Source organism: Echiichthys vipera (genome assembly GCF_963691815.1).
Source record: "Echiichthys vipera genome assembly, chromosome: 13".
Classification (NCBI taxonomy): domain Eukaryota; kingdom Metazoa; phylum Chordata; class Actinopteri; order Perciformes; family Trachinidae; genus Echiichthys; species Echiichthys vipera.
This window is the reverse complement of record NC_139838.1, coordinates 6,104,220-6,128,500: the sequence shown is the minus strand read 5'-3', so window position 1 is coordinate 6,128,500 and position 24,281 is coordinate 6,104,220. Positions and strand designations below refer to the sequence as shown.

Here is a 24,281-nt window from a genome sequence, read left to right as displayed (position 1 = left end):
TAGGCCTTTCGCAATAAGCAATAAATCAATGAATCGCATGATAACTTTTTTAATGATCACAATAACTTTGCCAGCTGCAGTGATTTCCATTTTCCCATTTTTTCCTGGTGTCCCTCTATCAAAGAGACTGGAGGACCAGAGTTTTCACTCCGGTGCATCTGTTCCCACAGAGCCCTCTCCCTTCTTCAGCGTAATGAGGAGTTAACTGTCGTCTTGGGTCGTGTCAGTGACTGGTCGGCCGCACGGTCTCTGTGTGTGGAGGCGGTTACCCAGAGTACAGCAGGAGAACCCTGTGAGGAAGTCAGAGGACACGCTAGTTGAGATATGAAGGCCTAGAGGTACCTAACGTCTCTCATACTGAGGTTGTCCAGCTGTTTCTTCAGTTCATTGAAACCGATGCCAATTTCACAGAATCTCCTGATTACATCCAACACCTTACACAGGAAGCAAGAAATTACTTTGCAGCCCTGCGGTGACGTCATCTGGCATTTCACTTTCAAGAGACAATGGACTTGGACAAATATTGCATCAACTACTCAAAGAGCTTTTTACACTACTTGTCCCATTCATCCATTTACCCTGATGCCCATCATCTAATCTAATCATTCAAACCACATTCACACACATTCATGCGCAGCACAGGACTTCAGTGTCTTGCCCAAGGACACTTCGACATGCGGAGGAGTAGGAGACCCGCTCTCTCGAATAGAGGGCGACCCACTCTACCCCTGAGCCACAGCTGTCATGGTTACTGAGAATAACCTCACTGTGGACTGTCTTCATCCTGGACCATTATGAAACCGTCCACAGCGAGGACAGTTCCTGGAAAGATATTACTGGGGAGTCTGCCAAATGCAATTTTAAATACTATACACTTGTAGTTATTCGCAGAATGGCATTAATATGTAAATATTGTAATGTTATTTCAAATGTAATGTGATCATTTACAGTCAGCTCCACAAAAGGAAAACTGTGACCACTTAACTGAGCAATTATTCATTTGTCATGATGGCCGCAATAACTTTTGGCCCCATAACACAAAAATGTATTGTCTATTAGAACATGAAAATGATGTTAGAACAAGCAACCAATTACAAATGATCTATAGACTTTTCATGTTGTAACATTTTCTTTTCATTTCTGCGTACAAAACCATTTTTTTTTACGTCATTGATACAACAGCATACAGCCTTCTCATTATAAAGGAAAATTCTGGTTTATTTTAATCTGGAATAATTCCCTTAAATGTCACCATTATAGCAGAGGGATCGTGCTTACTTTATCAACCTCTGCTGTAGAGATTTGGGGGTAATTAAGACAACATATAGGGGCGAACTGACCCTTTAAACCCACCTACCTGTCCCTGGATGGTGGACAAAGCCTTTGGTAAGATGCCTTAAGGATGTCCAACACCACTTCCAGGCAGCAAGGCAGCAGTGGTATTCATATTGACATCAAATGCCTGCATAAACAACATAATGGACAGAGAAAAATACAAAATATGTTTTTTTAAGTATTACAGGCATTACAGAGAAGAGAATAAAGTCAGTGCCATTTACTAAATACCTGCACCTCAAGTCATTTACATGCAACTTTCTAACTGTGTTCAGTGGCCCAGAGAGCTCAACACAGTGTGAATAAACACAACACAACAAATAAAGAAACATCTTCACTAACTTGAGGACACCCAAAAACATTAATTTGAAGACATGCGCAGCTTTTAGAAAAAAATGCCTGTACACTACAGATGTACACGCAGGTCTTTAACACATACACTGCAAACCTGACATTATCTAGACCAGTCTTTCCCAAAGTAAGGGTCGAGATCCATTCTTACTGGGTCCCCAATCAGCAACGTAAAAAGAATAACAATATTATATGTGAATTTATTTTCCTAATTAAAAGGAGTTATTTTTTGCTACGCTGGTGTGTTCAGCTCAGACGCTGTGTGTGGGGCTGTTTACACGCCTTTCCGTCTCTTTTTTTTAGCAAACCTTGACCTAAAAAACGTGTTCACGCTCTGTGGCTGAAGTACTGCTGAGTGGGACTTCTGTGATCCATCACTCTTATACACATGAATTCATGATGTATTTTTGTAAGTTTGGGTCCCTGGGAGACACCAACTATCTTTTTTTGGCCCTCGTGTTGAAACCGTTTGGGAACCCCTAATCTAGACATCAACTGGCGGGGCTGTATGTGTGAACTCAAACAACTGATTCAGTCGGCCCGGAGAGTTTACACTGCCTTCTCTCTAGCATAAAGACCGGGTAATCTCTGAGTAAGCCCATGTGTGAATACAGCCGCTCATTCTCCGGTGTATCCTTGGAGATGAATGGGGAGTCTTTATGACTATTATTTTATGCGTCGGCTAGCAAAGACGGCAACCAAAATGTCTAACTGGAGAGACGAGGAGATTCAGGAACTTGTGTCACTAAAGACTGTCACCAAAATCAGACAAACTCAAAGAAAGGCAAGAGACTGTGTTCCGTTCATATGTAAAAATAGTTCAGGATGGATTTAAGCGTAAACAGTTTCTGTTAAGAGCTTCTTTCAATGCTTTTTTCAAAAAGCTCTGCCTGTGTTGTCAAACTGGTAAAGGTGTGTCTTGTGTCTATTTGTATGTTTTCTTAATTACAGTGTGTTGAGCCCTCAGGGCCATCGTACAGGTATGCATCCTATGTAGTGGAAAATTTTGTATCTGACAGTCTGAATTGTGATCAATAAATAAATCATAAAAAACCTTACCAGTTGTTTGGTATAAAATGGCCAAACTAAAGATTTTTGTTAGAATTTTGATTCTGGTCGAAACCTTCCTAAAGCCTGTGTACCTTTCCAAAGAGATGCATATGGGTTTGTACCACTTCCAACATGTGGGATGTGATCTCATTGAGGTCCGTGATAGGACGAAGGTTCATTGCCAACAATGACCTTTGACCCTAATGCAACATGAAAAAGGAAGGAGTCAAAGAAAATCACAAAATCAATGCCCGCTTGCACTTAAAGCCCATCATCAACCTTTTGCTCGTCTTACGTACACTGAAATTGCGTAGACTTCCAGTAACCTTCACATATGTTCCGGGAGAAGCAAGTGACATTGGAGAACAGTCCTGTGGGAAACAGAATTTGAGCCTTATTATTTAGCAAAAAGTGTGCAGTTCGCAGCGCTTATTTGTTTTCTAGATGCAGTAACAGAGGATGTTGATGCTACTGGCCTCTGTGTTAACCCACTGCTTCACATTTAGAGGTGGGCCAGTCATGTCATCCACAGAGTACTGGACATATGTCACCAAGGGAGCGAATCCTCTAACGATGCCCACTACAGACACCTGCAGCGAGAGGAAGCACAAGCAAATAAAACTCAACACATGAGGTTATCCTCAGACCAAACTCCATTCGAGAATTTGACAATTTAGGATATTCTTTGATTCAGCAAGTGAACAGGGCAACACAGATGCCTCGCAAAGCTACCGAATATGAAAAATTCACTCACCTTTGACATTACTTCTTTACGCGGTAAGTGTTACTCCTTGCAGCCATGTACTTTGTGAATTAGGGCACACTTCCACTGTCCATTCTTACTGTGCCCAAGCATGGATGACAGCTAAAGTCTAGTTTGTTTGACCAGTGCGAGTACAACTGTTCTGTGCACAGGCACGGCACACTTCCTAGCCGCGGCCGGGTTGACAGAGGTGGGCTTTAGTAAAGCACGGATGCACATGTACGACTGTTAGGAAGGAATTTGTTGTGATGCCGGAAAAGAAGACTAAGAAACAGGGTCCTATATGTCTTATGCTGAAGAAGTTTATTTATACTTGATCGAGGAAAACAGAAGAGTCATCAACACAGTAGTATGTGAAGCCTCCTCAGTTCTAAGACTCAAGAGAGCAAAGCTAAGATTCTTACCAGAAAAGGTAGACCGAGACAGTGAAGGGGAGATGTGTCAACACACAATTGGCTATAGTGCATAAACATGATTCAAACCAGCTAGGAAATGCAAAGTGTTACCCAGTGACGGTGAGTGTTATCATCTAACTCTACAGCTGTGTCTGCAACCTGCCAAATAATGAGACTGAAGACGCCAAGAGAGACCATGGCCTTGGCGCGTTCCTCCGATAGTCTAGCGCAGATTAACTGACCACAGAAGTAATCTGACAGAAAGTCCTGCTATTATAGCTGCCCACTATAACAAAGAGGGACTGACCATTAACTACGCAAAAGGGACATGAAATACTCCCTAACAGCGACCATGATGGTGGACCTGAGACTATTTATATACGTCTGGTTCAAAGGGTCCGCGGTGGTCTGATGCGGAGGTGGAGATGAATATACTTAGAAACAGTTGGAAAAACTCTGAGGGGTGATGATGTATAAGCAAGAAGAAATCGAGCCGAGGCACGGATCATTACAAGTAATGTGATTGCAAGCTGGCCTGGACCGCAGGGGAAGAGCGCTAAACCTCTGTCATTTTCACTTGTCACTTTACAATCCACTGCCACTTTACATTTTTTACTCAGATTACTTCTGTGGTCAGTTAATGTGAATATTTTTATTATTTTTATTATGTTGTATATATAAAAAAAAATTGTTAATTCTTTAGTCTATTTTTATTTTTAATTATTAATATGCCGATTGCACTGGGTCTGAGAGGACTGTAATTTAATTTTTTGCATTTTGTATGTCATGCATATTGCAATTTTTGACAATAAAACTGACTTGACTTGACTTGACTAAAGCACGACTTGGATCATCTGGGCCAAGTGCGAGTGCGCCCTTAATCTGCCACGATGCATCCGAGGTTAGCCAATCACGTTGAAGCTGTAGCTTTTGACTGACAAAGACTGCAGTGGGTGGATCATCTTTGTTTGCAATGTGAGGTATGCTGTGCAGTGTATAACCTAATGGGTGAGGTAGATGCTTGGGCCCAGAATCACCAACGGAATATGAGCCTGGGGTCAATTAAGCCTCAAGTCTTGGAGTTTAAGTCTTGAGTAAAGTCCCAAGTCCTGTCAAAGTCTTACACTTTGTCTCTCGATTCCTATAACACATAATTATTCAGGTTCATTCTTGACCTTGAAAACAACAAGAACAAGATCCCTTTAGTAGGTGTTCTAAAGCTTTCCATCATATCACTTGATCTGAATATCCAAGAACACTTTAAAGGACATCCCATCCGTGGGGTCTTCAAAGTTAATTTTCAAAGTCAAATGTCTGCTGGTGTGCACTGACAAACATACATTTCCTTCCTGACTGCACAACATGATTATCTGCTGTCAGATTGATTTAAAAGAAGGGGAGATGAGAAGTGATAAACACGCTGCACCTTTTTAAACTATCTTAAAGCCACCGTGGCTGTAAGCATGGTAATGTCAGTCAGTCTACCATTCTGGTCCGGACTCAAATCTCTCATCCACTACTGGATGGATTATCATGAGATTCACAAGAGATATTCAAGGTCCATCAAAAAAACAAAACATTGCCGATCTCCTGACTTTCCTCTAGCACCGGCAGGTCAAAGTTTTCACTTATTCAGTGACCTAGCTTAACATCTACTACAGGAATAAGCATTTTGTACATATATACTGTGTGAAGATGTAGGCTACCGGATCATCATGACCTTGATGATCCTCAGACTGTTCATCGAATGCCACCATGATGTTTTTGGTTTTGAGTGAAATATCTTCATAACCATTTGATGGATCACTATGAAGGTCCCTTGAGGATGAATTAAATTCATTGGTCATCCACCTGATTTTATAATGGGAGCATACCTATGTTCCCCGCTTTGTATGTGACCGGGGAACAGCGGACCCTTTTCAAACCCCACTGTTCTCAGAAAGGGTCCCATGTTCCCCGGTCTGTTATTTTTTTTTTTTTTCAGTGCCGAATTCCCCTTTATAATTGGCACCACCAACACTTAAACCTGTCCAATTCTTTGAAAACTAAGAACACGCCCATCAGTCTCAGCCGTTCTTTGAGTTTAGTGGGAATTAACAAATGTTAGCATGCTAGTTAAGATGACTAAAGTCGTAAGGCAAGGCAAGTTTATTTGTGTAGCACCTTTCAACAACAAGGTAATTCAAAGTGCTATAGCAATGCTGTGGTGCTATGCTAATGGTAAACATACCTTCTAAACATTAGCATGTTAGCACTCACAGTGAACATGTTAGCATTTGGCCCAAATCACTGTTGTTGTACCTTACAGAGTCACAATCTTTTCAAGTGAAAAGCCTCAAGTCCAAGTAAAGATACAACTCTTTGGTGTGTGTTAATAAACTTGTCATGTGACTGATGTGCATTCATAGAGAGTGAAATCCTCTTTAGATTTTAGGGGTGTTGTGTTGCTACTCATACCTGCTTGAGTTCACAGTCACAGATTGCAAAGCTATCCTTGCAGGCTTTAGAGGCAGACAGCAGCTGAGACACTGTGCAGGGCAAAATCTGAAGACTCTGAAGCGAGATCGGGGGGAAGGAATGCATTAGTCTGCTTTCTTCAGATCCTTACATAGTATTTCAGTTAACTGACAGAAGATAAGCACACCTTTGATGTCACTGCTTTGCAGATACTCGTCCCACCAAAGGACTGACTGCATGCTGTGTAAAAGCAAAAAATGCTAATCAAATGGAGTCAAAAAAGAGGAAGGTTTTGTTTTTATTATTATTTGGGAGGATTTTGATATTTGATAACTTACCTTGGTTCCACATGACAAAATATCTTCAAATGTAAGATTTGTATGGGCAGCTACAGATATTCTTCAGTAACCTTGGAGCAAGAACTGGAGACTTCAGGACCATCAGGATCCAGCACAAACAACAGTCAGACTGGAAGCACTGGGAGATCCAGGCCATCAGGTGAACTGAATTAGAGCAATTACCTGTGGTGCAGTTCAGGACCAAAGACAATGGGCTGAGGAGGAAACGACCAAGAAGCAATTTGCATGCCCCATTTCTTTAAAGAAATTCAGTTGTTTGAATCAATTTTTATTAAAAATCAATTCAACAGTGATTGGCAGGTGTTCAAACCACTTTTGATAAACTTCATTTAATCTCTTCAAAATATTTTACAATGACAAAAGAGCAAAAATTGTTCATACAAAAGTGTGAGAAAAGAAATTTGCCTGGCTGCGTTTCGGAACAGTTATTTGACATAGTATGACACAGGAAACTGTTTAGGACTCATTAGGTATCACAGTCCTACATCTGCATCTCCTGGAACTTAGATATTTCAGTCGCTGAGCGGCTCATAAAATTCTTTACGGGAGGATGTTGAATCGGCATTACAGCGAGAGAAATCACTGATCGGCAGTGTCAGAAAATGAGAACAGAAACAGAAGATGGAATGCAAACGGCTTAAATCAAGAGGTAGTTGGATAGAAAGCAAAGTTATCAGGTAAGATTCAGTGAAGATTTTCTTTTTTTTTTTTTTTTTAGCAGAAACAGTTCCCAATTGTTTGTGTTATTGCTCGCTCACGCACCGTAAATATAATTTGTTCTTCTAACATCAGGTTGTTAATGTTCTAACTAGCATTATAAATCCGTCCTGTCGGTCTTCCCGCTTCCCTTCCTGAATGACGGATACAGACTATCACCGCTGATTTCCCCTCACACAGGCGCAGACCGTACGTGTTAGTTGCCCATTGGCTGTAGTCTTTGTGGTGTGTTCAAGTGCAACTTTTTTTTGATGAGAATCAGGTGGCGCAACAGTCGTCCTCCGCTACTAGTTCTTTGATTTCGGGTTGGTGTGTCAGTGCCTTAAGAGTAAGTTCTGTCTCAATTCCACACTGCATACTTGCGTACAATGTGTACTGTGCCATTATACTACAGTGCAGTGCACAATCTAAAAATCAATTTAGCGTTTTTCCCAACTATAAGTCGCACCAGCTAAAAAAATGCAGTCGCACTGGACTATAAGTTGCATTCTTTGGGTCTGTGCAGTAACACCAAGAAGGTCCCCCCGCAAAGTCATTCATATTCATCGCCTCGGCAACTACCTGGGCATGGAGACGTAACTGCACCGTTGACAAGCCTCTCCCGGCAGCACGTCGTTCAAGCACCCATTTGTGAACTTGTTCCTCGAGCTGTGGCCATTTGGCTTTTTAGCCCGCGATTAGCTTTCTTTATTTTCTTCATTGCAGTTAGAGTAACCTCCGCATTTCGCCAGTCCCAAGTTTCTCGCTCACTCCAAACTTTCTTTCTGCGGCTCGATTACCTTTTTAGCGAACATGTGAAATTATATATTTTAATATACAAGTTGCACCTGAGTTTAAGTTGCAGGACCAGCCAAATCATGAAAAAAAGAGTGTGACTTATAGTCCAAAAACACAGTACTTCATTTACGGTATTGAAAAATCAACTCGAAGTGACAAGAATCTTGCAGAATTCAATGCACAAATAAAATTGATGTTAGTATATAGTATGAAAATGGGACAAAGCTTGTTTTCTTTATGTAACTTCTATCCACTGGGCACTCTACTGCTGTGCAGTATTCAAGTGAGCCAAAAAGAAACTGTGCAACCTCTTTGATTTCTATCATATTCTAGACAAATTTGAACCTGCCTACTGTAGTTGTGTCCAACTGGTCGCTGAAAAGATTTCCAAACGTGCACAGAGTTCTTATTTTCAACAACTCAGTGACTGAAACGTCTGAGTTCCGGGAGAAAGCAAAGCAGTATGGTGGTGCGTTGAGTGGTGGTCCTGGATCGGAGCTGGTAAAGTGGTGAGGTTTGATTGATGTCCCAGAATTCCAGAAAAGACAGTTCCATTTCCAAACAGCCCGGTGCCAGACAAAGAAGACAATTTGAGTTGACCCACTTTGTATACCAGCTTCGCTTACACAAAATCACAAACAATAGGCAGATGAAAAACATACACTATCATTAACACACCGACAGTATTAACCTGGAAATATCACATCTTTTCCATGACTGAAGTGAACTCGAGCTGAATTAAGAGCTGAAGTAAAATTTAATCCATCACAGCAATTTTTTACATGTCAAACAAGTGAGGCTCTTAAAAACAGAGCACATCCAGTCAAATGTACATCAACCTTGTTGACCCCCCCACCCCCCATTGATCCTATACAGTATTTACACAAGTGCAAAGGAATTTAACACAAATCAAAGGGTGAAATCTCACAATACCCCAGACCAAGCATTCGTTTGGCAATTGTCTCAAGTCTCACAGGAAGCCAACTGCCCCCCCCGTCTAGAAAGGTTAAAGGAAAAACTCAGCCGGAAATGACTCTACCCATCTTCATCTGCTCAGAGCTCTGAGGATATGGGTGACCTACTTTGATTCCAAACTTTGCTGCTTGTTAACAGAAAACCACAAACACCACATTCTTGAAGCAGAGCAACATTGTCCAAAGCAGCATGAATGTCCTGCAGTAAAGACAGGTTTTAATACTGATTTGCGGTATTGCTCTCCATACCAAAGCATCACGGGTCAGTGAAACAGGGTGCATATGTAGCACGACTTCTGCCAATTCTGTGTTTGAGTGCAAGCTCGATGAGGCCACTCTCGTGTCAAGAAGAAAAACGGTGAATTTCGGAAATAAGGCAAATCTCGATGGCATCGTGACAGGAAATTAAACTATTACAGCTAATGGGAGAATCGAAGGCCATCTAGCAGATGGAGTCAAAGAAAATGTTATTCCGCACCAGTTTGAGAGCAAAGAAGCTGGGATCGTTTGGTTTTACAGGTTCCTGTAAAATTTGTAAAAAGTGCACAAATTATGTGTGACCTGAAAGGCAAAAGGGGTCCCGAGAATGATCCTCTGCCAAGTGCCGCAACAACTTAATAGGCTTAGAATTAGCCTGTCGGAAGCATGGAGAAAGGGATTACTCTAAGATCCAGAGCCAAAGGAAAACGAAGAGCAGTGACACAGTGAGAGGAGATCAAGTTAAACACAACAGCATTATGTATCCCAAAAAAAAAAAAGGACAGATCCTCTGGCTCATGGAGGATTGTGTGCTGGTGTCTTCTCTCACTTCTTCCCTGAAGGTGAGAGGCACTACATGCATAAGTAGACTGTTGGTTGACATTGTGTTCGCCCGGTAAACAAATACCAAAGCAGTTATCACACTGACTGCAGCCTCACAGAGCTGCTCCATAGTATAATGCAGTAGGTAGTTATGTGGAATAAATGTAAACTAAATAAAAGTGCTTTCAGTGACATTCACTGAATCCCCCCCCCCCTTTTTTTTAAACCCATTCAGGTCTTAATGGACTCGGATGTGAATATCCATGTCACTGCTCTGTAATACAAGCAGCTCACTCTTCAGATAATTAAATCTATGTTCAGGCAACGTAAGAATTTCTGTCAAGAGTAGATTTGTTTGCCACATGTGGGGGAAACACTCCACAAAGTCTGTTGAACGTAGGCCAGCCCGATTTATTGTAGTGTGCTCAGTTGTTCGGATTTTCTTGATAAGAAGGATAATTCTGGTTTATTACAGCTTTGGTTTTATGTTCACACTATTTCTATCGGCTATAATAATTGGGCGAGAAACACAGGTTGTAAACAAGCCAAAGGATTACATCAGGGTTTTCCACCAGTACTTTGCAACCTCAGGGCCAACCGAGTCTAAGCATCAAATGGATGGAAACTTTGTTTTTAAATGCATTTTTAAAGATGTTTTGTCTTGCTGCCATCTGCTGATTAGAGTGAAGGGTGTTTGCCCTGAAGTTAGTGACAACTTTGGCCCAGACACACTTAAGGTGGACTGACCTTTAAGGTAGACCAGCTATTCTCATTCTTTCCCCTCAACCAACAAATCTTGACTGTGAGGGCTTGAGGACACTTACAACATCTTGTTGACGGGCGTGAAGGAAGAAATTTCCATAAGGGTAAGAGGTAATAATAGGTAAGAGACCCAAACAAAGACACTTGGCCGCTGGGCCCCAGAACTTTTCTGGCACAAAACCTGTAGCTGAACCACTTTATCTGGAGCCTAAACTGAAATGAGTGCACAGGAAATATTGATTATATTCCCTCAATACACAGAAAAACTGAGTAAGCAAAGGAAACATTAAAAAGTCAGTTGGAGATAGAGTTTTCAACCAACTCAAGAGTTCATATTTATTAGATATTATGGTTGTTTCTGTCTAAAAATCAAGGATCAAATGTTTAAAAAATGACCATAGATTCTGAGTGGTCAATCTGCCACCGCATTCATGCCATATTCAAATATTTAACTTAACAGGCACAGCAACAGTAACTTAATAGGTGGGCTTAGTGAGGGGTCATATAAAATAAATACAGGATCAAATGAAAACAGTTGTAATAAACCAGTATTATCATTTCGGCTCTCTCCCTCATCAACTGTGTGAAGTGCTTTATAATTAAAAAGAGTTTTGTGTTTAAGGCTCTATATCAATAAAGGTGACCTGTCCTGATCATTATACATTCTGGTATACTGGTTAGGGCTGTCTGGGACCAGTCTCCTTATCTTAAAGTCTGTAATGGGCAGAACGAGAAAAACACCAACCACAAACACCTGCTGGCTGGTCACTAACTGATAAAATGTCCTCCACCCACACCACCAGCGAAGCAGCCTGCTGAAAGACAACAAAAAAAAGTCTTCAAGCCCCAAAGTTTGGTATTTTACCTCTCCAAGTCTACGGAGCAAAACTGACTCTGATAGATGTTTGTCTACATATACCATCACACTGTATGTTTTTATTACCTGAGCATTTGAAACAGAATCCAATCTTGATGGAAATATTAATGCTGGTGGTCATGTAACCGGCTGAAATCAATTTGAGAGTCAGGTTCTGTCGAAGCCTTCAAACATTCCACACGTTGAGGTGATTGTGTTTTAATATTGTCCCTTTGGAAAAATCTACACTGTAATGATCACAGGATAATGTCTCATATTGCATTTAGTAGAAATTAGCACCGAGTCCAAGATGGTATTTGTGGACAAACTGTCTCACGGTCACTTTCACTATTTATTCTAATTGAATCTAGGACTTTTTGGGGTCATTTTGCTCTTCCAGCACGCTTGAGTGATGCTGTAAGGAGGAAGTGGAAGCTGTGATGTGGTTAGCCTGAGACTAAGCTGCAATTTGGAGCAGCAGCAGCAGCGGCGGCGGCGGCAGCAGCAGCAGCGGTGGGTGTCACACCTCTCCCCTCCAACACAAAGACAGAGCTAGATGACTGCATTTGCTTGGGCAGTGGATAAAGTTAAGCCATGGTACAAACAATGACTATTCTACTTATTGTTCCCTAGTTAAATAAACCATGTTAACCCTGTGATGTGGTCTGGGTTGACAGTAGCTGATGAGATGTGTACATGTGCTTGACCGGCTGAGTGTGTGGTGCTGTTTGCTTGTCCATCACGTGTCCCAGTCCAGCTCTCTGCAGGCGATACGGACCAGCCTGAGCTCCAGTTCAAAGGCGTCGGGCCGTTCCTGAGGGTTGGCCGACAGCATCTCCCTGATCAGCTGCTTCATGTGGCTGTTCATGCTCTTTTTCCTGGCCGGGATCAGCAACTCCATCTTTGGGTTCTCTAACAGGGCCTCCCCTAAGGGTACAATCTCTGAGCCCTGCTGCACATAGCTCCCCAGCAGCTCCTTCTGAGTCTCCACATCCACGAAGGTGATGCGCTCTACCATGGCCCAGATAATCACTCCCAAGGCGAAGATGTCTGCTTTGGCCGTGTAGTGGCCCTCCCAGACCTCCGGGGCCATGTAGAAGTCTGTTCCGCATGCTGTTGAGAGGAAGCACTTGTTGACGCTGGCCGGCTCCTCAGGGTTGAGCCCAGAGGTGGAGCAGACCTTGCTCAGGCCGAAGTCGGCCACTTTAAGGGTGGGCTCAGACGAACCGGCAGGCGTGCAGGCCTGGGAGATGAGGATGTTGTCCGGTTTGAGGTCGCGGTGTATGATCTGGTTGCGGTGCAGGAAGGCCAGGGCACTGCCCAACTGCAGCATGAAGCTGGTGTTGGTCTTGCGGCTGGGCTTGCGGGACAGCAGGTAGGCATTCATGTCGCCCCCATCACAGAAGTCCATGACAAACCACAAGTAGTAGGCACAGCACGGGTCAAATGTGATCTCGCCTTTCAGAGATGTCTCCACCAGCTGCAGAAGAAAGCAAAAAGGAAAAACAGAGTCAACATGACACCACTCCACAGCCAGAAGTAAGCCACCGGGCGAGTTGTCTGACATCTGTATTTACAGGAAATAAAAACAAAGCGAAGCATTACCCCAAACCACAGACAAACAACAGACAAAGCTGCAACAAGCAGAACCTAGTTGATTGGCATCACTTAGGTCTGCTCTAGCTTACATGATGATTGATACTGTAGGAAACCCCTTTCAGTGTGAAGAGGACAAAATGTCACTCACAACTAAACAAGCAAGGTTGCTCTGGCTTTGTATTCATAACACGTTGCTCCCACCTTACTTTATGGGCCATTTTTTAAATCAAAGCAGTGTGAAAGGCCACTCATCTTTTATGCCTACTGCAGGAAGTGAGTTCATTTAATCTCCCTTTCTGACAGCGGGCCACAAACCTGTGACGTTTCATCCATCTCACATTAAATTAAGATTAAGAGAGGCAATTCTCCGGGATGTTGCTGCGTCTCTAATGTTTATGGATTGAATCACAATTTTAAATGTTCTTTTTAGATTCTGAAAAATATATATAGCCTACTCTTTGTATATATGAATTGTTGATTTGAATATAAATAACAGTTATTCTTAAAAATATATATTGATATTCTGATTTGGAAAAAGCGCATTTGACGTCTGTCAAACAGAACCGACGCTTCAGTTTGATGAAATCTATTAATCCACACCGACTATGTGGGACATGTTTTATATGTTTCAAATATTCACTTATTAACATGACAAAGTTAGTAAGAGACGAACACAGTTCAATTTGTCACTTAACAAGTAAGAGACAGATGCATTTGAAATTTCAGTTGAAGACAAAGTGCCAGAGAAAGCTGAGAGTGTGTGCACTGGAAATGATTAACGTCTCAGTTGATCGGTACCAACCCCAATTCCAATGAAGTTGGGACATTGGGTAAAACAGGAAGAAAAACAATACAATGATTTGCAAAATCCTTTTAACCTATTTTATTAAATACACTACAAAAACAAGATATTTAATGTTCAAACTGATAAACTTGGGTTTCTTTGCAAATATTCACTAATTTTTTTCATGTGATGCCTGCAACACGTTCAAACAAAGCTGGGACAGAGGAAACAAAAGACTGGGAAAGTTAAGGAATGCTCCAAAAACACCTGTTTGGATCATTCCACAGGTGAACAGGTTCATTGGAAACAGGTGAGTGTCATGATTGGGTATAAAAAGGAGCATCACAGAAAGACTCAGTCGTTCACAATCAAGGAGGGGACGAGTCCACATTTACAATTGTTTTAAGAAATCATGGATGTCATTTCGTCCGGGCCAAAGAGGAATAGGACCATCCAGATTGTTATCAGTGCAAGGTTCAAAAGCCAGCCTCTGTGATGGTATGGGGCATGTTAGCGCATGGCTAACACCATTAAAGCTGAAAGGTACATACAGGTTTAGGAGCAACATATGCTTCCATCCAAGCAACGTCTTTTTGAGGAACGTCCCTGCTTATTTCAGGAGGACAAAGCCAGGACACATTCTGTACGTGTTACAGCAGTGTGACTTCATAATAAAAGAGTGCAGGTACCAGACCGACCTGTCTGCAGAGACTCCAGACTGTTAAGAAACTGAAGACGGACATCAAGAAAGAATGGGAATGAATTCCACCCACAAGGCTTCAACAATTAGTGTCCTCAGTTCCCAAACACTTATTGAGTGTTGTTAAAAAGAAAGGTGATGTAACACAGTGGTAAACATGTCTGTCCCAGCTTTTTTAGAATGTGTTGCAGGCATCAAATTCAAAATTAGTGGATATTTGAAGATATTTTAGGTTTTACATGACGTCCGAACTTCATGTGAATTGGGGTTTGTAAGCAGTGACAGAAGTTAAAATATCTGTTGAAGTAGATTAACTGTTGGTTGAAGGCTGGCTCCGCCACACATTAAGGCGTTTAACGAAACTGCTTGGTTTTCCTGTAAACAAATGCTCTGAATGTGTGTAGTAGACAATTCCTAGTGGAACCCCTGTTGTAAACAAATGGCTGCAAATTGTTTGACATGTCAGTAGCCAAAGAATCCGCTACCCTAAAAGAATGGATGCAAATTATCCCACAGTTGGTGCGGTCAGATAATTCTGCCCCATTATCATTTGTTCTTCTGTAAGCACGTACTGGAACATTACAGAGCAATAAAAAAAGAGCTGGAATAAAGGGATTCTGGGAAAGTGTCCAACGCCAGCGCTGCAGAAAACAGAATGAACAGTGTGACAATAGCCCCGCGTGCCGCTGAGAGACTATAATCAGGTACCGGCAGAGAGCCTGTGTGCCCGCTGTCAGACAGCAGGGAGGCACTGCGACATGACAGGCTACAGACAGGTTGACTGGGTAGGGGAGGGGAGGCCCCCGCCCCCACCCTCAACCTGATAATACGTTCATGTTAACGTGGGGACAGAGACAACACAGGTCCAACTAGAAACGTCCAGTTCTTCTGCTAATGCACATCAGCAGCACACACGCAAAGGAATATCAAGCAGGGTACAACTGCTTATTTATTGTTCCAAGTGCCAATATTTCTGCCATTTTCTGTCTCCATAATTGTAAGCTTCTACACAAAGAACTATAATACGAGTTACACAACAAACAGCTAGCTTGCGGCTGATGACTGATCACTTTGCATTACTGTAAAAATGACTGACATTTATGTTTAACCTATTAGGTCTACATCGCCACAGAAAAATGTCAACAAAATGTGGCGGTGTATGGGGAAAAACAAACAGCCCTCTTATTATCTTTCTTATGTTTGAGGAGAACACTTTGTAATTCAAAACAGGCTTCAATTCATTACAAACCATTATAGTGTGGGTCTATTTTAAGACAGAGCAATGTGTGGCAAACGTCTGCTAAAATGGCACGTTACAGTGGGGCGAGCTGGATTCCTCTGCTGGCTGTTGTCTACTTACTCTGAAACAACAAAGATTCAGTCTACAGATATTAACTAGATCTGCTATTGGCAGAGCTGTAAGCAAGCAACAGTATTACGTAGGGCAACTGTATAAGGCACATAATGAGAACAGCTGATCCCATGCAACAGATTTCACTGTTCCATTCATTTGAAGTCGAAGGAATGTGGTTTTTGTTTGTACTGCCACGTTTCCCATATCTAAATAAAGTCTGTAGTTAACACAGGCTTAGAGATTTTCACATTTTGTACAACAACATAAACTACCCCACTCGTGAAATGTTAAGCTTGTACAAGGCAGTTGCTAACTAGGTGGCTAAATAAGACTACAAACATCATCACGCCATACAAACGAAATCAGTTGGAAGCTAGTGGGTGGTGTACTTTCTTCATAGCCTAGCGTTAGCTAGTCAATGCTGCAGTGGCTGGTTAGCACTATTAGCTTACCCAATTAGTAGACAACTGAGTCAAAATGAGCATAACTCAAATCTGAAGTCGTAAAATGTGATTTTATTTTTCCACTGAACTCAAGCACAATATGAAACAATGATGCCAATTGCTAAATATGTGCACATCTGGCAGACAACATTCCTTTTGCCTCATTAGGACAAGTTATTGTAGATTTGATAAGAATTATATGTTGGGCACTGATCAGGTCACCATGACCTCTTACTTCAGATGGAGTTAACACATGACAAGGTCCAACAGCATAGCAGGAAGGTAACAAATATGTGTTAAACTAAATTATAAATCTCCAATCCACTGTGTCTTAACTGGTGCAGAAGTTGTATTGTCAACTGGATATGAATCATAGCAAAAGAAATTGATTCATGTATATACAAAATAAATGATCTTCTAAGATTCCAAAACCTCTGCTGAAACATGTATTTACAATCACACACAGCGTAGATTAATAAAGTTTTACATAAGGAAAATACTTTCACTGACAGTGCTAAGACAGTGCTGTAGGGCTGCCCCAGCTGAGGGCGCACTCACACTGTCCATCCGTACCGTGCCCCGTGCTTTAGGGTACTTGCAGCAGAAAGAAATTATCATCAACACATTAACTTTGCAAAATGTTATGTATCACTCAAAGATAACAAAACGCATCAAACATTCAGTATTTTTTCTGGCCTCATAAATTAAGTAATCAAGATCCAGTTATAGCCTGAATGCTGGGTGGCAATAACAACCAGTGTTTCCCATTAATTACCTATACCAGGGGCGGGCAGTGTCAGCCACTGTCCTGCATGTTTTAGGTTTCTCTCTGCTCTAACACACCTGACTCTAATGATTTGTTCGTTATCAAGCAGCTGATGCTTGTCACAGTTTGATTATTGTTAGACTCAGGTGTGTTATGGTAGGGAGAAACCTAAAACACGCAGGACAGTGGCTCTCCAGGATCAGAATTGCCAACCCCTGACCTAGACTGTAGCGTAGCTTTAGTTTGTCCCGCCACAGTTTCATAATGTACCAAAAAAACTGCTGTGCCTTGCGCCTTTGTTTCAGCAAACCCCTCCCTGTGCACTCACACACAGATGGGAACATTCCCAGCTGCATCTCTTCATTAACCTAATCTCTTAATTGTGCTCTCAACATGCATCAGATTACTGCATTTGGCTTTAAAAATGTACAATATGTTCTTCAAGCAGTCCAGCCGCCACAGTCTCACAAACTCCTGTGAGAAAAGCTGCACAACATTATTTTAAAGCTTAAGTGTACCATCTTTACCATTCAACATCAATGCCACAACAATGCAGGTTTACTGTTATACTACAGCCTACTGCCCCCCAACCCTGTTCCACTGAGGTCTGTCTCCTCACCTCCAGATAGAGCGGGGAGCTGGAGCCATGGTTCATCCTCTGGGCCAGCTGGTCCCGCTGCAGGATACACTCCTCCAGGTGGATGACGTTTGGGTGCTGGCTTTGGATGCTGCTCAGGGCCCAGAACTCCCGCAGTGCCAGCTCCACATTCTCTGGAGAGTGGCAGCGAATCTTCTTCACCGCCACACGGGCCCGTGTGCGCTTCACTACTGCCTCATAGACCACACCGTAACTGCCACGCCCCACCTCCTGGATCAGCTCGTACTTCGGCTGGCTGCTTACCATCCTAGTCCTCACTGGGGACAAAGAACATGGGGTTAGTTTTCTATTGATTCTACTTTTAATGGTATCTCATACTGGATAACTGGTTGACTGAAGACTTGGGCTATCAAGTGTAAAGTCACTTATGTAAAGTAGTGTAATGCTTCTAGACAGCAGAAAACAAATTGTTAGTGGCTGAATTAAGATTACACACCATTTATTATTAGACCCTTACCACTAGAGGGGCAAATGTTATGTGTGGCCAGAAAGCGGGAGAGCTTAATGATGCATCATTTTTTAAAAAGGGACACTCGTTTTAATCCAGATCTGTGTCATGGAAATGTAGGCATTGAGTTTAGATGAAAAGTGTTTGGCCGTTCATAAAAAGGGCAATTGGGCAATGAAGCTGCACTTCAGCGAGTTCAGACCCCCCATACATCAGTTATAGCTAGAGAACTTCATCAGGCTCAGTTGTCTGAACTTGATCAGCACTAGCTCTAATTGCTATGGTTGTGACAAGACAACTCAGCTCACGAGTCAATACACTATCGATTTTAACACCATTTTTAACATTCAGTATTTTCTTTACAGGTGCAGTTGACTTTAGCAGAATACTGTGGTGGTGCTGCAGGTGTCTTTGCACAGTGCTTGCGTTAGCTGCGGTGTACTGCACTTGCTCCCGTAAAGCATGCCCACCCATCCCCGCCTGTCAACGTACAGTCTATGGTCCACACAGAGAGCTTGTTTAGACGTGTTGTGACGACTGCCACTTGCTCATCTCACAGAACAGACATATGATTAAATATCCTGACCCACACCCGCGTTTTTTTCCGCTGTATATGAGTTTTCAACATTTTAACCGTATCTACACTGACTGATCAGCTCAGTCTGTGTGTGACCGTGTCACTACAGGCTTCCCTCACTCGCTGCATTGGGTGGGAATATGTCAATAGATCAGTTGAACACCGTTGATTTCTTCACATGGAGCAAACATGAAAACTATTTTTTAAGTTAAGTAAATTTCTGTCGGTCAGCTGGTAGACCCAGGCAGACCCAACCGTTCTCCAAAACTTGTACGGTTGAATGACCACTTATGTGCCGACACTGTACCTGTAACTTTTAGTCAGCTGTTAAAAAAAAAGAGGGGGGCCCATGTGTTTGCATCACAGTGCAGATGGCACCATCTTCTTACAGTGCTTACTAGGGGTGGGCGATATGACGAAAATATCATATCACAATTTTATCAGTTTTGCTATATCTATTCTAAATTGTTTTGCACGTTACTGAACAGTGCAACCAAAGTATTTCCCTATGTAAAAATATAGCCTTAAAAGAGAAAAATATAACAGAGCATTTAGACCAAAGAGCCTTTCTGAACAGATTTGAATCAGTTTGTGCAATTATGCCAACGTGCCAATACAATGGACAGTTAAACAGCTACCTGAAGTTCCCTGTTGCCTCTGCTGGCTGTGGTGTGGCTGGTCTCCCCGCCTTTCACTCTCAGCACACTACTTGGTTTCTATTTGGATGCCATGGACAGAGAACAACTTATCATGAAGTTGAACAAAACTTAAATAAATGTGTTGTTGAAGCTAAACAGGCCAGATAAGGCACATTCAGAGGAAGCTCGGAGGAAATGGTTGTCACTGCGGTGTGTGTGGGGCAGGTTTGGGCAAAAAGGCGGCCCCTGAAGTTGCACTCGGCACTCGCTCTTTGTTAAACACAATTCAAGCACTTTATTCAAGATCCAAGCACTTTTCAAACCTTGAATACACCACACTAAATTTCAAGAATTTTCAAGGATATCCAGCACCCGTACAAACGCTGGTTTGTTTACACAGCCCTAGGGGTCATGCTTTCTTGTTACGTTTTCTGTATATTGTGGTTGCTAGACACGACTTTCCAGTGGACCTACAGGCTGGGGGTAATAGTATAAGAAAGACAGACACACACACACACACATACACAAAGCAGTCTAGTTGTTGTTGTTTTTAACCTTGCCTTGCCTCACACTTACCATTGGTACACGGATCACGGCTAAAGTGTAGGCCTAGGCCCGGTTGAGAGAGGTGGGCTTTAGTAAAGTACGATTGCAAATGAGAGCACGAGCATGCGCACGTGTTCTAGCACGAGCATTGACAGTGGTCCTTAGACTATTTCTATGCAACTGTTCCGCCGCAACTGACATTTCAAAAGATGCCACCGAAGGGTTTGCGGTGTTCTGATGCGGAGGTGGAGTGTTTACTTTAGTGTTGATCAGATAAAATTTTAAAAAGCAGTTGGACAACAACAAAAAATCTGCAGGGTGATGACGTACACTGGAGATCAAAATTAGAGATAGTCCAGATCTAAGTCCCCTTGGCGATTCTCTGGAAATACCTTGAAATCTTCTCTTCAGACACAGTGGTTACTGTTTCGTGATTTTGCACACTGTATTTTTTACAAAATAGTGTCCTGGTTATTAAAAAAAAAAAAATGCTAGTACAGCAGTGGTGTAGCCACAGCTGATATTCTATCACATTCTGGATGGTAAAAAGTAACACTATTTCAAAATAACAAGTATTAATAATTTGTTCTCTAATTTTGATCTCCAGTGTATAATTAAGAAACAATCAAGCCAAGGCCCCGATCATTTCAAGTAATGTGAGTGCAAGCGGCCTGGACCTCGAGAAATGAGGGGGGGACAATCAAGCTAAAGCGTGCAGCATGGATCAGCTGGGCCAAGTGTGCGTGCGCCCTAAGTGTTGGACCCTTTGGTCTGATTTAAAAGGCATGCTTTTGCAAATAGGATATCCATCTTCTACTCTGTGGTCAATTTGCATATTAAAGGTGCTTTTTCACTCGATAGAAGGCTGATGAGTGGCATGAATCTCTCTCTTTCTTTTGGAAATTAAAGAAGTTGTGTAACTTCCACTGATTTCCTGCCAAATTGTCTGTGACACAGGCAAGCAGCGGTGCAGAGCAAGTTTTTACGCAAATCATTTCAGGAATGCCTCAGAAGAGAGTTGCCCATATATTTTGTAGATTTTATCAGTTTTGGTTAAAATTATGTCATTGTGAACTCGTGAATCAAATCAAATGGCGAGTTCAGTCAGTGTATCCGCACATTCCTACTGGTCAGTCTAATGAAATTGTGTTAAGTCATAGCGTTTCTGGTCCAGCTGCAGTATTATTTTTTTTCCTCTTTTTATCAGGTACCTGACCTGGTTAAAGACCACCCAAACAAATACAAAAATAAAGCCAAAGAAGAGGCAACGGTGTCTGTCTGAGCCCCCAAATCCAGACCAGGTGCCCCGCAAAAAGAGTTATCTGTACGGCCCTGCACCACACATTGCTACCTGGTCTGTGGGAAACACTGATCATGATTGTGTCATTACATAATCCTGATCAACCAGCCAGACCAGAAAATAGCATTAGTGCTGAGACTGATAATAAAAGGTATGTATGAAGTTTTTTCAAATGATTTATAAAGATACTTAAAGCTTAAGTTGGTAACTTTCTGTAAAAAAATATTCTTCAGTGAAACTGTCACTGCATCCTTTCAGCACAATGAGACAGACACAATCTGTGTAAGAGCCATGTCATGTAGCTCCGCCTTCTGATCCCGTCTGATCGAAGAATCCTCTCTCTCTGCTCCTAATGGCATCTGCCAGTTTCCACCACTCCCGAACAAAAACAACCACGCAGCGCAGGAGTCTCTGACGCCGTGTCAATGCTGTTTTGAACTCAGATCAAACTATGAAAACAGGCAAAGCTGATCAAATATGAATCAATATTCTGTTACTGTATTGTCTATATCTCAGTGTTTTCAGAAACATGTTTTAGTGTAATGTTGAGCAGTAAAATGGAAGTTTGTGACGAAACAAGTTGAAACAAAACCAAGCCCCACCCACCAGTCGACCAGCTGGACAAACCCATTGTACAGCTCAACGGTACACTAAAATACTATGTTTTATTTTAATTATTTCACAATTGTCTGTCTCATTGTGCTTTCAGGACATAGTGAGTCTCAGCATATATGGGGAAACAAGTTTTATGTACCTTTTAAAGAGTAAGAATACATTTGAAAGAAATGGAGGTCAGGTGTTTTTAATTTAAGGCCGATTATTTTCATAGTCAGTGAAAATATTTTAATGATGAAGTTTAAAGTGGTGGTTTTGTCCCAACAAACAGTCCGGAGACATTCAACTTGCAATTGTATAATACAGAGAATAGCAGCATGTGTCTCATTTGACAAGCAGGAAACCTATGAGTTAGAGAGCTTATGCTTTATAAATGCCTGAACTGATTTCATTTTCTGTTGATTGACTTATTAATTAATGGAGTGATTGTTACAGCATTAGAACATAGTATCAATAGTTGCTGTTAATTTATAAATGGACAACTTCAATTAACTGTTATAACAGTAATAACACCCCAAACAACTACATGTGTGTTGGTTTGGCCGTTTCAAGGACACGTGTGTCATATTGACAGTTTACCTGCTGGGTCTACTGGTTTAATTAATGACGACTTGGTCCTCATTAATCCAGTTAAGAAACTAAAAGCACAGGCAAAATAAATAGCATTGCAACCAAACTGAAATGACTAGTCTGACATTAGCATACTCGAAACGCCTTGACAACTAGCCATGAGAGTTCAAACTCACTCCGACACCTGCCTGTGTAAGGATATTCAGTGGACAGATCCCAAAACTTCTTTTTTTAATTTTCTTGACACTGCCGCATTAGGTGATGGGAAACGGCTCCAGAAAGTCGGAAGCGAAAGGCTGCCTCGTTGACAGACTGATAGCCGGCGTGCTAACGGGCTCAATTGACACCCACTTGGCTGATTGGCTAACATGCTAACAGCTCTGTGGCCCGAGCACCGTCAGATAACGATGTTGTCGGTGAGCTAACGTGAGCTAATCACGTTAACACCAGCTAACAAAGAGTCCAGCTCTCGCCATCATAGTCGACACGTAGAAGCTAGAGGCACACATGCAATTCAACCCGAAAACAAGTCCCGGGCTCTGAAATTACACTAACGTGAGGGCACGGAGGAGGCATGCATGGTAAGTACTGGCTATTGACAGTTTATTGTCCAGTGTGTGTGTGTGTGTGTGTGTGTGTGTGTGTGTGTGCGCCTGCCATCAAGAATTCAACCAGATTCCTCACAACACACCTGCGAGCCAAGGAGACAAGTGGCGTAGACGCTAGTGTAAACGTAGAGGAGGCTGGGGGGTGTTACGCGGCAGGTTGTCATCTTTTCAGTCCTACCTTTGACTCGTTCCTCAGGGGTTCATTTGTTGTCTTCCTCACTCTCGCTGGCAGCCATTACCGCCACACACGTTCCGCTCGCGCACAGTCGAACCGAGGAGGGTTTTCAAACACTGGACGTGAGCGCGTGCAGCCGCTGTGCACTGCAGCGCAGCGGTGGGCAGAATAAAGCCACTTCCGGATACACATTTCAAAATAAATGTATCTTCTTTGCGAAGAACAAAACATTGTGATCTGGTACACCTTCCCATACTAATGCCAGTGTTGTAGTGGTAGTTGATGAGCTGGGGGTACTACGTGGTAGATGAGTATGAAACCATGAAGGAAGTGGGTAAACGTCCGTTGTATTATTGTGTCACACAAAACTAATATGTCCAGGCTTGCGAGACATCATTATTTTGAAATAAAAGATGCTATACTCCTATCTGTTCCAGTGTGTTTCTGGCTGATAGGTGGGTATACTGTAAACTGCCAGAATAAGAGGTGGATCTACTCCGTATACCTGTCCATATACCCTCCACTACACCACTGACTAATGCTTACATAATGTGCCGACATTGGTATCTGGAAATAAGGACAGTATCTATATAAATTATGTTTTCCAATATAGTCAATATCTGAAACTTCTGATAAAAAATAAGGCAAATTGACCATGACAACTAAGTATTTCCACTTATAAGTTACATTACTGTCATTACATGATTATAACTTTTATTTATGTATTTATTTTTACAAATAATTATTGAGTTATGGGAAAAGTACAGTCTTATTTTCTAAATACACAAATATTTGATCATGTGTGTATTCAATGTGATGGTCTCGGGTAATATAACAACTGTAAAAGTCTCACTACAACAGAATCCCATTCATTCCATTGTAACTGGATGACAGGCCGTATTG

General features: G+C 42.0%; 2 protein-coding genes across 3 annotated transcripts; both read right to left on the bottom strand.

The window, feature by feature from the left end:
* Positions 1 to 190: 190 nt before the first annotated feature.
* LOC310955916 (replication protein A 32 kDa subunit-A-like) lies at positions 191 to 6,702 on the bottom strand (the record flags this gene model as incomplete). The annotated part of the gene is made up of 8 exons (XM_083925997.1): positions 191 to 290; positions 1,358 to 1,462; positions 2,829 to 2,936; positions 3,036 to 3,107; positions 3,213 to 3,326; positions 6,352 to 6,447; positions 6,539 to 6,591; positions 6,690 to 6,702. 7 exons carry the CDS (start codon positions 6,700 to 6,702, stop codon positions 1,397 to 1,399), a joined length of 522 nt encoding a protein of 173 aa, XP_083782123.1. The 3' UTR covers positions 191 to 290; positions 1,358 to 1,396.
* Positions 6,703 to 10,220: 3,518 nt separating this feature from the next.
* Positions 10,221 to 23,488, bottom strand: pdik1l (PDLIM1 interacting kinase 1 like). Of its 2 annotated transcripts, XM_083926156.1 has the most exons (4): positions 23,382 to 23,405; positions 19,565 to 19,642; positions 17,863 to 18,158; positions 10,221 to 13,077 (listed from the first exon to the last, which is right to left on the bottom strand). In XM_083926156.1, the coding sequence occupies exons 3-4, from the start codon at positions 18,145 to 18,147 to the stop codon at positions 12,337 to 12,339; spliced, it is 1,026 nt and encodes a 341-aa protein (XP_083782282.1). In that variant the 5' UTR covers positions 18,148 to 18,158; positions 19,565 to 19,642; positions 23,382 to 23,405; the 3' UTR covers positions 10,221 to 12,336. The 2 variants fall into 2 exon arrangements, with proteins under 2 accessions (XP_083782282.1, XP_083782281.1); XM_083926155.1 differs by lacking the exon at positions 19,565 to 19,642 and having other exon boundaries at positions 23,382 to 23,488.
* Positions 23,489 to 24,281: the final 793 nt, after the last annotated feature.